Genomic DNA, 13,276 nt, shown 5'->3' on the forward strand with positions numbered 1-13,276 from the left:
GCTGGCTGGGGAATTCTGGGAGTTGAAGTCCAGAGGTCTTAAAAGTTGCTGAGAAATTCTGTTTTTCTGCTCTTGGCATTAGTGCTGTTCTTCCTCCTCCTCCTCCTCCTGAGTCGGCCTGGGGCGCGTTCACGATGCCTGCCTGCCCTGGACGAGCCTCTGCAGGCCCTCCTTGTTAAATTCCATGCAGTGCCATTCCAAGGACTCGGTGGTGTCCTGGGCTCCCAGCCGCAGGTACAACTTCTTCGCTCGCTGGTTGCTCTCCATGGTGCTGAATTTCATCCCAGTGCAACCGGCGGCCAGCGCCACCTGCCAGGCCAGAGACAAATAACACATTTCACCGGTGACTCTGGCTAAACCAATACCCAGCTTTCCACGGTGCAATAAGAAAATTGGCCTCTCCCGGGTTCCTCTAGTTCAGGGTGGGCAAACTACGGCCCGCGGGACATATCCGGCCCGTTGGTCATTTTAATACGGCCCGCCTCTGAAAAAAAAATATTCCCCTCTGAAAAAAATTGGGGCCGGCCAAAAGAGACCCGCGCCGCACGCCAAAAATTGCACACACAACACGGAGCTGGGCAGCCGCTTCCCTGGTAGCGGGGCCAAGGCCATCACCCAGGAACGCCCACTGCTTTCCCTCGCCAGGGCTGGGCGGTGGCGTGTTGCCCTGCGCCGCGTGGCCCCGCCTGGCAGCGTGCTTCTCAGCTGGTCTCCTCCTCCTCGGCCATACAGAACAAACAGGCAGAGAAGGAGGAGACCAGCCGGCTGGTTGGGGAAGCTTTCTGCGCCGAAAGAGGCAGCTACTAATCTCCGGCTTTGCTCCGCTTCTCCAATGGTCCGGCACCACCCTGTTCTTCTTGTGCTGCGAAGAGGCGGCTAATGATCTCGGCTCGCTCTGCTTCTCCAACATCCGGCGCCGCCCTGTTCTGTGTCAGGCCCAGCAAGTCCGAGCAGCTGGCGCACAGAACAGGTCGGCGCCGGATGTTGAGAAGCAGAGTGGAGCCGGAGATCATTAGCCGCCTCTTCGCAGCACAAGAAGCCTCCCCAACTGGCCAGGTGCTCTCCTCCTTCTCTGCCTCCTTCTCTGCCCTCCCCTCTTGCTCCTCACAGTTGCCCTGAGCTGGTGCGGTTCTTTACTTGGGCAGCCAGACACCCGCAGCAGCGCCCGCAGCAGCAACAGGCAGTTCTGCCCGGCTCTGCTCAGGTGTCCGGCTGGGGCTGTCAGGAGTTGCTACCGCCGGCGCAGCTGCTGGCGGCTCCAGTCCCGCGTTGCCTTGGGAAGGGAAAGGCAAAACCAGGAGCCGCTGAGCCTGAACCTCCGGTGCCGCTGCTGCCGTTGCAAAGCACCGCCGCGGCTCTTCCTTTTTGCCTTTCCCTTCCCGAGGCAACGTGGGACTGGAGCCGCGTGGAGCCGTGCCGGCAGTAGCAACTCCTGACTCAGGGGGCCTCCGAGGGAGGGGAAGGAGGAGAAGAAGGGGGGAAGGGGGCGATTCCCAAAAATCTTGTGCTGACCCGGCCCGTCTGTCAAATTTTAAAAGTGAATGCGGCCCCCCCGAGCCAAAAAGTTTGCCCACCACTGCTCTAGTTACTAGTAGACTGCTAGTAGACTAGTAGTAGACTGCTACCGAAGTAGACTGCTACCGAAGCTGTGGGCTCTGTGATCCTTATCTGACCCAGCAGGATAGGTAATCCTTGACTTAGACCAATCCCCCAATGACCAAACCTCTGATGGGGTGCAGGCAATTCCTCGACTTATGATCACAACTGAGCCCAAAATTGCTGTCGCGAAGTGGAACAGCGGTCCAGCAATTTTTGCCCGGTTTTGTGACCTTGCCACCGTCATTAAGTGAATCACTGCAGTTGTTAAATTAGTAATAGAGTTGTTAAGTGAACCTGGCTTTCCCCCCATTTAGAACGGGGTCGTGTGAACCCCGGGACGCTGCAACCGTCATAAGTATGAGTCACTTGCCGAGCGTCTGAGTTTGGGTTGCAATGGTCGTAAGTGTGAAAAATGGTCCTAAGTGGCTGTTTTTTCAGTGTTGGAATTTTGTGCGTTCCCTTATCAAATGGTTGTAAGCCAAGGACTGCCTTTATCTGCCTTTCCTGAGAGAGGGACCACAATTCCTCATTTGGGGAAGTCTTGAAGAGACAAGGCACTAGTCCTCAATGCCCTCACAATTCAAATCTGGAAAAGGTTTTACATTCCGAACTTACTTCTGCCACTTTCACCAGCAGCTGTTTTCCGATTCCTTTATCTGGACAGAAGAAACCACAAGGAAGTTAGTGGGTTGCCCCCAAAAAGTGCCATGCCAATTACATTCCTTTCTTTCTTTTTTTTCAATAAAAAAAGGTCTAATAATTGTAATCATTTTCTTGGGAAACACTGGATTTTGCCCAGACTGAACCTCCCTCTATTTTAGTGTTTTGCAAACTTGCCAACTATAAAATGGATGGACTTTGACTCCCAGAATTCCTCAGCTGGCATGCTTCAAGGTGGATGGACTTTAACTCCCAGAATTCCCCATCCAGCATCTTTAAAATAGATGGACTTTAACTCCCAGAATTCCCAGCTGGCATTTCTTAAGATGGATGGACTTTAACTCCCAGAATTCCCCATCCAGCATCTTTAAGGTGGACTCCCAGAATTCCTCAGCTGGCATGCTTTAAGATGAATGGATTTCGGCTCCCAGAATTCCTCATCCAGCACCTTTAAAATGAGTGGACTTTTAACTCCCAGAATTCCCTATCCGGCATGTTTTAAGGTGGATGGACTTCAACTCCCAGAATTCCCCAGGTGGCATGAATCACTCCGACTGGCAAGACAATATAACTACTACTAATCCGATAGGCATTGCTCATCAAAATTGGCTTTTTAAAAAGATGTCACGGACTTAATTTGCTTATTTTGTCTGTTTATTCAATGTATATGCGCCTCCTCCTCAATCTCACGCTAATAAAGCAACCCTGGGCGAGTCCAAACACGATCATTGTTTAACCTACCCCGAAATTCCGGCGCCACGTAGATATTTTCCAAATAGACCATCTTCCCATGGTTGACGCAGTACCCCTTGTAGTACAAGACATAGCCGATCGGGCGCCCTGCGTTGGGGGGGGCAAAATTATCATATATGAATTTATTTATCGCGTGGCACATTCACATCCCATTTCAATTTAAAAAAAAACCACCAGAGTTCAAATACGAAATATTTTGGAAGTAAAATAACACGACTAAATGTCAACTCATGAAATATTTCTGTGGTCTTTTTAGAGTCGCCAATAGAAAGGGAGGGGGGAGCAGTGCGGCAGCTTGGAAACCGAAAGTGCATTCCATCAATACTTTTGATTGTAAACTAGAGGAATGAAGTTTCTGCCATGCAAAAATCTAACTGAAGAGCATGATTGATGACTCTGGGCTATGGATGTGTCTCATTGGAGAATATGAATTATGATACACCCAGGGGGTGGGAGGGAAAACCAGGGTCAAGGGTGACCATGAATGATGGGTCTCAGAGTTGGCTACACCCAGGCAATGCCCAGAAGGCCCCCAAAATGGGTTGGTGGGGTGGAGAGGGAGTGCTGGAAAAAAAACAAAACCATGCCCACCCAGTCGCATGGCCACGCCCCCTAGCCACACACCCCTAGCCACGCCCAGAGAACCGATCGTAAAAAAATTTTTAATCCCACCACTGATTTGCGGGGCATAAACTTCAGTTTCCTAGTTACTATCTTTGACAAACTTTTTAGGGAATGCACTTTCGGTTTCCAAGCTTCCGCACTGCTCTTTCAAACCCCTTTCCCCGCCTCCCTTTCTGTTGGCAATTATAAAAAAGACCAGAGAAATATTTTATGAGTTGACATGTGATTTCATGCATTTTCAAACTTCGAAGTTTTACGTGCGTGGGTGGGTGGGTGGGTGGGGAATTGGGGTGGTGGGGAGCAGCTTTTACCTGGCTTGGAGGGGTTTTCGGGGGCAGCTCAGCCATGAGACATTTGAAGAAAGGATCTTGGCTAAAGCCGTCAGCTTTCAGGTCTGGGGCAGGGAGGAAGAAGAGGAGGAGGAGGAAGAAGAAGGGAGGGAGAAAGGAGGAAGGGAGCAGGTGGAAGAAGAGACGGAGAAGGAGAATTAGGAAGAAGAGAGGAGGAGGAAGAAAATTAGGAGGAAGAGAAGAAAGGAGAAATGTAAGAAGAGATGGAGGAGGAGGAGGACAAAAAGGAGGAGGAAGAAAGGAGAAAGAATGAAGGAAGAAAGGAGAAAGGGCGGAGGAGGTGGAAGAAGAGATGGAGAAGGAGAATTAGGAAGAAGAGAGGAGGAGGAAGAATGGAGGGAAAAAGAAGAAAAGAAGAGGTGGAGAAGAAAGGTAGAGGAGAAGGTATGAGGAGAGGAAGAGATGCAGGAGGAGAATTTGGGGGAGGAGGAGGGATGCAGAAAGAAAATTAGGAGGAGAAAGAAAGGAGGGAGAGAAAGAGAACAGAAGGAAGAAAGGAGGAAAATTACGAGAAGGAGGGAAAAAAAGAAAGGAGGAAGAAATAAGGGATGGAGAAGAAGATGAGGAAGAGAAACAAACACTTATTTCAGAATTCAAACTTGCAAAAATAAAAAAAACCCACCCCAAAATCCTGGCTCTTCTCGCTCACCAAGCGCTCCCAATTTCCCCCAAGGGGGCGAAGGTGCCACCCACCAGCCAGCCGAGGGCTTCCTTCTGCTCTCTGCCCACTCCCCAAATTCCAGAAAGGTTGCCCTCCCCAATGCCACCCCCACGCAGGGGAGGGGGGAGGGAGTTGGCATTCCCCCCACCTACCCCCCAAAAAACCCCTCTCCAAATCCTTACCTTCGACGCTGATGGAGACCTCGTGCAATAAATTGTGATATTCTGCAATTTCCTGGGGGCAAAAATAGTGGGGTGGTTAGGAAGCCATCCTGGGGGGCGGATGAGGGGGAGGGAATTGAACCTCCAAATTCCAACCTTGTCCGGAGGTTGAACTATCGATTAAATAAATAATGAATGGTGATAACTCAATATGAACAGGTGCATGTTTGCTAAATGTAACGAATAGGATTAAAACGCTTTTTAATTTGCATTCAAAGGTACGACCTACAGAACAGGGTGATTAACATGAAAATAACATATTTGAAATAGCCTGAATAGCCAAATTATGAAGGATTATAAATTGAACACGCGAATCATGGAAGATTTTAATATCATATAAATGTTTGTATTATTATTAGAACTAGCTCGATCCCCCTGCTTCGCTACGAAACTATGTGGTGGGGCTTAGTTTTTGGGAGGAAAATAAGGGGGGAAATTCTGCCTCTGTCTACCAGCGTCCATGCGTATTTATCTGGCTAGCATCTTATCAGTGTGGGAGAGAGTGGAGGGCTGTTTGGAAACTGAAACAGTATTTGCTGTGTGAGCAAGAAGGAGACAGCAAGGAGCCTGGGCGTGGCTTAGCTCAACTGTTCTGTACTAAAGCTGCTTGGTGCTGCTGTGAAACTGAACCTCCTCTGCTTGTGTTTTGCCTTTGGAAGAGATTTCTTTCCAGGTGGGGAGGGGGAGTAGAATTCCTTGGTATCAGAGCGTGTTAATAATAATAATAATAATATAGGAAATACTCTAAATGCTCTGAGGATCATTTGGAAAAATCCTTTCTTAGTGAGCCCCTAGAAACCAAGAGGAACCTACGTGCCAAATTTCAAGTTTGTAGGCTTTACGGTTCTGGAGATTTTGTGATGATGCGTGAGGGGTATTTCCCTTTTTATATATATAGATTGAATAACCAAATGATGAAGGATTATAGTTGAGCAAGCAAATCACGGAAGATTTCAATTTAACATAAATGTTTGTGTTATATCAGAATTATATAAGCTTGCAAAATGTAATAAATATGATTAATAATATTCTACCTGTATTAAAAGGTATGACACTTAGAATAGGGTGATTGGCATAAAAAAATGGCACATCAAAACATTAAATAAGGAAAGATGATCATTTCATAAAAATATGGGTATCATTACTGGAATTACACCAGCGTGTTAAAGGAAACAAGTGTGATTAATGCTATTTTATTTGTATCCAAATGCATGACACTCAGGTGCTACACTGTTCACGCATTGATATGTTTGTAAAATAATAAAAAACTTTCGGGGGGTTGTGTGGAAATAAAAACAGAGCCCCAAATGCAGCAGGGAGGCTTAACAACAATTAGGCATTCCTCTAATGAGGACCTTTCGGAGATACGACGCTGAAAAAAAAGCGACGGGAGACCGTTTTTCACACTTAACGACTGCCACAGTCGCAAGATCAAAATTCGGCCACTGGGCCACCGACTCGTATTTACGACCATCGCAGCGTCCCCCGGGGTCAGGCGATGCCAAGCCCAGGGGGGAGCTGGATTCACTTAAAATGCGCGTGACTCACTTCAAGGACTGCAGTGATTCGCTTAACAACCGTGGCAACAAAAGGTCACAAAACGGGACGCAGCTCACTTAATGACTGTCTAACTCAAGCAATGGAAAGGTTGGGCTCCGCTGCAGCTCTTAGTCAAGGAGCTCCTTTGAGAAATTAGGCAGGAAGCCAAAAGGAAATTATTTTTACTTCCTTGTTCTGGTTGGGATCCCTGAGTCTAATTAGGGAAATGGGGTTCTTTGCACAGTATTTAACAAAATCACACAACTCAGCACCCCACAATCTCCCAACCTGGACAGGTTGGACCAAATCAGAGAGAAAGGTGCTGTCAGGGGGTGCTAATTCTGAATTTATGTTTCCTCTTTTCTAGGTTGCTGGAAAATGTCACCACGAGGCCCTCCGGCTCTTGGGGGCTCCTTGTGGATTCGACCCAGGTTTTTTTTTCATTCCCATGACTAAATGTGGGACGGTTCAGGTGCCAGGTGTGAGTTCACCTGCCAACTTAAGATTCTTTGTTCTGCAACACACACACACACACACACACAAAGACAGGCAGACAGACATATAGTTAGATATTGGGAGAGAGACGGAGAGAGATACACACAAACAGAGAGAGAGACAGGGAGAGACAGAGACAGAGAGACAAAGAGAGAGACAGAGAGGGGGAGAGATACACAGAGAGACAGAGAGTCAGAAAGAGACGCACACAGAGAAAGAGAGAGACAGAGAGACAGAGACACACAGAGAGACAGAGAGAGCAAGGGGGGAGATACACACACAGAGAGAAAGAGAGAGACAGAGAGAGAGAGAGAGAGAGAGAAAGCCTATTTGAAAATTACAGACCAATCTCCTTATGCTGCTTCACCTGTAAAGTCATGGAATCAACTATTAACCAATCCATCATCCTCCACTTAGAGACAAACAACCTACTCTCTAATAAACAATTTGGTTTCAGAAAAAAACTATCCTGTAATCTGCAACTCTTACACTGCAAAAACATATGGACTACACAACTCGATCAGGGCAAAACAATAGACGCAATCTACATAGACTTCTTTAAAACCTTTGATTCAGTGGTACACGACAAACTACTCCTAAAACTAAAATCTTATAGTATCGATGGACACCTGCATAACTGGATAGAAGCATTCCTGTCAAACAGACAACAAATGGTCAAAATTGGGAATGTCCTCTCAAATTCTGTACCTGTCAACAGTGGTGTCCCCCAAGGCAGTGTTCTAGGACCAACTTTCTTCATACACTACATAAATGACCTCTGTGATCATATCAAGAGCAACTGCGTTCTCTTCGCTGACGATGTAAAGCTATTCAACACCGCCGACAATACTGCTACCCTTCAAAAAGACCTCGACTATGTATCAGAATGGTCAAACAAATGGCAACTTCAAATCTCAAGAAATAAATGCTCTGTCCTACATATTGGCAAAAAAATAAATCAGAAAATAATAGTCAAGACCTGGTTGATGATCCAAACTCTGTCAAGGACCTTGGAGGACTCATCTCTAATGACCTAAGTGCTGGAGCCCACTGTAACTACATAGCCAAAAAGGCATTAAGAGTTGTTAATCTAATCTTACGTAGCTTTTTTTCTGGTAATATTACTAACTAGAGCATACAAAACATTTGCCAGACCAATACTCGAATACAGCTCATCAGTCTGGAACCCACACTACATATCTGATATTAGCACAGTTGAGAAAGTCCAGAAATATTTCACAAGAAGAGTTCTCCGCTCCTCTACTCGTTGCAGAATACCTTATGCCACCAGACTTGAAATTCTTGACCTAGAAAACCTAGAACTACGCCGCCTTTGGTCCGATCTAAGTATAGTATATAAAATCATGCATTGCAATGTCCTGTCAATGAATACTTCAGCTTCAACCACAACAACACAAGAGCAAACAATAGATACAAACTCAAGGTAAACCGCACCAAACTTGATTGCAGGAAATACGACTTCAGCAACCGAGTGGCCAATGTCTGGAATCCTCTACCTGACTCTGTAGTTTCTTCCCCAAACCCCAAAAAACTTTAACCTTAGACTGTCTACTATGGACCTCACCCCTTTCCTAAGAGGTCTGTAGGGGGTGTGTATAAGCGCACCAACGTGCCTACCGTCCCTGTCCTATTGTTTCTTTTTATTTTTCTTGTATGAATCCATGTCATAACTATGTTTTTACTTATACCTATCATCTTGTAAGCAATTTACAAACCAAATAAAATAAAATAAAATAAATAAATAAATAGAGGGAGACGGAGACAGGGAGCAACAGAGAGAGAGAGACACACACACAGAGAGAGAGAGATACAGAGAGATAGATAGATAGATAGATAGATAGATAGATAGATAGATAGATAGATAGAGAGAGAGAGAGAGAGAGAGAGAGAGACACACACAGAGAGAGGGAGAGAGGGAGAGATATAGAGAGAGAGAAAGAAAGAGAAACAGACTTAAAGTGAGAGAGAGAGAGACAGGGAGGGACAGACAGACAGACAGACACACACACACACAAAGAGAGATAGATGCATAGATATGACGGAGGGATGGATGAGCAGGTAGGTAGGTCGATAGATACCATAGATGAACAAACATAAAGACAGACGGACAGATCCTAAAATCATAGAGCTGGAAAGGACCCCTGGAGGTCTTCTAGCCCAACCCTGCTGCTCTTATACCATCCTGGACCAATTCTTGTCCAGTCAGAAGGAAGGAAGGAAGGAAGGGTCATAAGAAAATTCCAAGAGGAAACAAAGACAACACCAGCAGCAATAATTCTGACTTTAAGATCAGAGATACTTACGGTTTTCTAACCATTTGGAACGAAAGAAATGAATCGATATAACAGACAGAATAGCAGCCATACACTTACATGAACGAGCCAGTGCAATGGGACCAAAGGACATCTAGCAGGTCCTACAAGGTGACCACAGGGCCCCATGACCTCCCACCCCGTCCTTCACACTTTTCTTCTAACCCACACAGACCCTTCACAACTTCCCTAACCGTCACTTTCTGTAAACACCTGGGCACGTTGCTTGCCAGTTTCTCCTTTCCAAGGGTTTCCTTCTTCCTGTTTGAAACATACAATTGCCGCAGGCTTTTGCCAAAACATGAGGTTTCCCAGCTTGCGGTGGTGGTTCAGCAGTTCAGCAGTTCTGGTGCATTTTGAAACCACCCTACAGCTGAAAACTTGTGGCTTGTGTCTCTTTTTCCTTGGGTGGCCTGCTATCACCCACAGAACTTATGGAATCCAATAGACCAGGGGTGGGCAAACTTTTGGCTCGAGGGGCCGCATTGACTTTTAAAATTTGACAGACGGGCCGGGTCAGCACAAGATTTTGGGGTGCCCCCCACCCTTCCCCCTTCTCCTCCTTCCCCTCCCCTCGGAGGCCCCCTGAGTCAGGAGTTGCTACCGCCGGCGCGGCTCCGCGCGGCTCCAGTCCCGCGTTGCCTCGGGAAGGGAAAGGCAAAAAGGAAGAGCCGCGGCGGTGCTTTGCAACGGCAGCAGCGGCACCGGAGGCTCAGGCTCAGCGGCTCCTGGTTTTGCCTTTTCCTTCCCAAGGCAACGCGGGACTGGAGCCGCGCGGAGCTGCGCCGGCGGTAGCAACTCCTGACAGCCCCAGCCGGACACCTGAGCGGAGCCCGGGCGGAACTGCCTGTTGCTGCTGCTGGAGCACCGCCGGGTCGCCTCCTCCAAGCAGCCCGCCCGCCCGCCGGGCTTCCCCTCTGCCGCGTGGCTCGGGGCCAGGCGCGAGCGCCCGCGAGTTAAAAGGAAGCCGAAAGTTGCTGGGAAGTTGCTCGGGTGCTGGGAGCAGGCTTTTAAAGTGCCGCCCGAGCAAAGTTTAAGCAGCCCGCCCGCCTGCCGGGCGGAACCCTTCCCGCTCCTAGGCAGGAAGACGCTCCAGCCTGCAAACTTTGCCTTTGCAAAGTTTAAGCCTGGAAGCCCCGGAAACCGAGCAACTTCCCAGCAACTTTCGGCTTCCTTTTAACTCGCAGGCACTTGCGCCTGGCGGAGGGAAGCCGGAGCCTCCTCCAAGCAGCCCGCCCACCCGCCCGCCGGGCTTCCCCTCCGCCGCGCGGCTTGGGGCCAGGCGCGAGCGCCCACGAGGAAAAAGGAAGCCGAAAGTTGCTGGGAAGTTGCTCGGGTTTCTGGGGCTTCCAGGCTTAAACTTTGCACAGGCAAAGTTTGCAGGCGGAGCGTCTTCCCGCCGAGGAGCGGGAAGGGTTCCACCTGGCGGGCGGGTGGGCTGCTTGGAGGAGGCGACCTGGCGGCGCTCTGGGTTTCCCCTCCGCCGCGCGGCTCAGGGCCAGGCGCGAGCGCCTGCGAGGAAAAAGGAAGTCGAAAGTTGCTGGGAAGTTGCTCGGGTGCTGGGAGCAGGCTTTTAAAGTGCCACCCGAGCAAAGTTTAAGCAGCCCGCCCGCCAGGCGGAACCCTTCCCGCTCCTCGGCGGGAAGACGCTCCAGCCTGCAAACTTTGCCTTTGCAAAGTTTAAGCCTGGAAGCCCCAGAAAAAAAGGGGATCGGCGGGGACTCACCTTCGGAGAGGTCGCACTCGAAGGTGATTTGAACTCCCAGCCGAGGCCTTTGCAAAGTTCTTTTCTTTCCTACCCGAGAGCGCTCCACACTGTTTTGCAGCTTTGGGGGCCACGCGGCACAGGGCAACACGCCACGCCCAGCGATTTTTTTCAGGGGCGGGCGGATTGGACAGACCAACGGGCCGGATGTGGCCCGCGGGCCGTAGTTTGCCCACCCCTGCAATAGACCAATAAGCTCTGTTTTGGATTCCTAAGGGAGAAGGAAGGAAGGAAGGAAGGAAGGAAGGAAGGAAGAAGGAAGGAAGGAAGGAAAATATTAAGGATTAGAAGACTCCTTCTAGTCTTTCATTCTATTTTTCCTTTGTTCCTTTCTCCTTCCTTCACCTTTTCCTCCTTCCCTTCTTTCTTTCCTCTCCTTCCCTTCCCTTTTTCTCCTTCCCTTCCCTTTCTCCTTCCCTTCTTCCTTTTTCCTCCTTTCCCTTCCCTTCCTTTCCTTTCTCTTTCCTTTCCCTTCCTTTTTTCCTTTCCCTTTCTTTCCTTTCCTTTCCGTTCCTTTTTTCTTTTCCTTTCCCCTCCTTTCCTTTCTCCTTTCCTTTCCGTTCCCTTCTTTTCCTTCCCTTCTTTTCCTCCTTTCCCTTCCCTTCCTTTCCTTTCTCCTTTCCTTTCCCTTCTTTTTTCTCCTTTCCCTTCCTTTTTTCCTTTCCCTTTCTTTCCTTTCCCTTCCCTTCCTTTTTCTCTTTTCCTTTCCCCCTTTCCTTTCTCCATTCCTTTCCTTTCCCTTCTTTTCCTTCCCTTCCTTTCCTTTCTCCTTTCCCTTCCCTTTCTTTCCTTTCTCCTTTCCTTCCCCTTCCTTTTTTCCTTCCCCTTTCTTTCCTTTCCCTTCCCTTCCTTTTTCTCTTTTCCTTTTTTCCCTCCTTTCCTTTCCCTTCTTTTCCTTCCCTTCCTTTTTTTCTCCGTTCCTTTCCTCTCCCTTCCTTCTCTTCCCTTCTTTTTTTCTCCTTTCCCTTCCCTTCCTTCCTTCCTTTCCTCCCCTTCACCCTCCCCTTCCCTCCTGGGACCCAAGGCAAACACTATCCAGGAGAAGCAATGCTCCAATTCTGGCTTGAAGGAAGATTCCAACGTCTGGGTTTCGCTCAACCTCACCTTGATGAAGCTCATGAGAACCTCACAATCGTCGCTGGTGGCCGGACGGATGAGACACTCCATCGTTCTGGCCGGGAGGGACGCAGCAGCTCCAAAGTGGCACCGGCCAACAGAGCCGGGCCCTTTTGTCTTCTCCTGCCCTGCCCAGCACGGGAACCATTGCCAGTGGATGATGGCAGAGGGCCAAACGCTGCCAATCACGTGGAGAAAGGTGTGGCAATCAAACTTTCACTAGCTCAAAGGTGCCCAGAATGGTTTATGGATTTTTTTATTTTATTGAGGCTTTAATCCTGCCTTTTATGACTTGATAAGTCTGTAAGTTGGAACCTGGATAGAATAGAATGGAACAGAAAATAAAAGAATAGAATAGAATGAATAATATAGAATTAGAATAGCATAGAGAAAGGAATAGATAATATAGAATTAGAATAGAAAATAATAGAATAGAATTAGAATAGAAAATAATAGAATAGAAATAGAATAGAATAAGATTTAGAATAGAATAGAATAGAATAGAATAGAATAGAATAGAATAGAATAGAATAGAATAGAGAAAGGAATAGATAATATAGAATTAGAATAGAATAGAGAAAGGAATAGATAATATAGAATTAGAATAGAAAATAATAGAATAGAATAGAAATACCGTGTTTCTCATATAATAAGGCCGGGTCTTATTTTTTTTTGAGCCCTGAAAAAATGGCTAGGCCATCTTTTCGGGGGTGACTTAATTCCCCCCCTTGCATCTTTGGGCGGGCGGGCAGCGATGGCTTGGATGTTGACCTCGGCGTTGGTGGGGCACTTCATACTGGGGTCAACGCAGGCAGCACCATCTCCGGGTGTGCAACAAAAGTATTTCCTAATGGCAAGCCCCCCCACCATTCCCCCCCATTTCACATGTTTTAATATAGGCCTTAATTTGGGGGGAGGGGCTTAATTTCATTTCATGCCTATAAAACATGCTGGGACTTCCTATTGGGGGAGGCCATGTTATTGGAGAAACAGGGTAGAATAGAATAAGATTCAGAATAGAATAGAATAGAATAGAATAGAGAAAGGAATAGATAATAAAATAAAGAATTAGAATAGAAAATAATAGAATAGAATAGAAATAATAGGAAGAGAATAGAATAGAATAGAATAGAATATAGAATAGAATAGGATAGATAATA

General features: G+C 47.6%; 1 protein-coding gene and 1 long non-coding RNA gene across 2 annotated transcripts in view; both read right to left on the reverse strand.

The window, feature by feature from the left end:
- Positions 1 to 13,276, reverse strand: part of LOC148129198 (uncharacterized) — a 91,439-nt gene that overhangs the window by 1,209 nt on the left and 76,954 nt on the right. The window lies entirely within an intron of this gene.
- Positions 130 to 12,251, reverse strand: LOC113429954 (thialysine N-epsilon-acetyltransferase-like). The gene is made up of 6 exons (XM_087946579.1): positions 12,105 to 12,251; positions 4,830 to 4,881; positions 3,949 to 4,030; positions 3,001 to 3,101; positions 2,215 to 2,255; positions 130 to 309 (listed from the first exon to the last, which is right to left on the reverse strand). The coding sequence occupies exons 1-6, from the start codon at positions 12,165 to 12,167 to the stop codon at positions 130 to 132; spliced, it is 519 nt and encodes a 172-aa protein (XP_087802705.1). The 5' UTR covers positions 12,168 to 12,251.

This window comes from Notechis scutatus, chromosome Z (assembly GCF_049901735.1).
Source record: "Notechis scutatus isolate UNSWTSFEM ecotype Mainland chromosome Z, rNotScu1.2, whole genome shotgun sequence".
Classification (NCBI taxonomy): domain Eukaryota; kingdom Metazoa; phylum Chordata; class Lepidosauria; order Squamata; family Elapidae; genus Notechis; species Notechis scutatus.

What these genes read in the sequence shown, in the direction of transcription:
- LOC113429954 (XM_087946579.1), bottom strand. Translation starts at nt 12,167, where the DNA reads ATGGAGTGTCTCATCCGTCCGGCCACCAGCGACGATTGTGAGGTTCTC. An exon ending in TTCTCATGAGCTTCATCAAG is followed by an intron (nt 4,882 to 12,104) that starts GTGAGGTTGAGC and finishes TTTTGCCCCCAG; the next exon opens with GAAATTGCAGAATATCACAA. An exon ending in CGTGGCGCCGGAATTTCGGG is followed by an intron (nt 2,256 to 3,000) that starts GTAGGTTAAACA and finishes TCTTCTGTCCAG; the next exon opens with ATAAAGGAATCGGAAAACAG.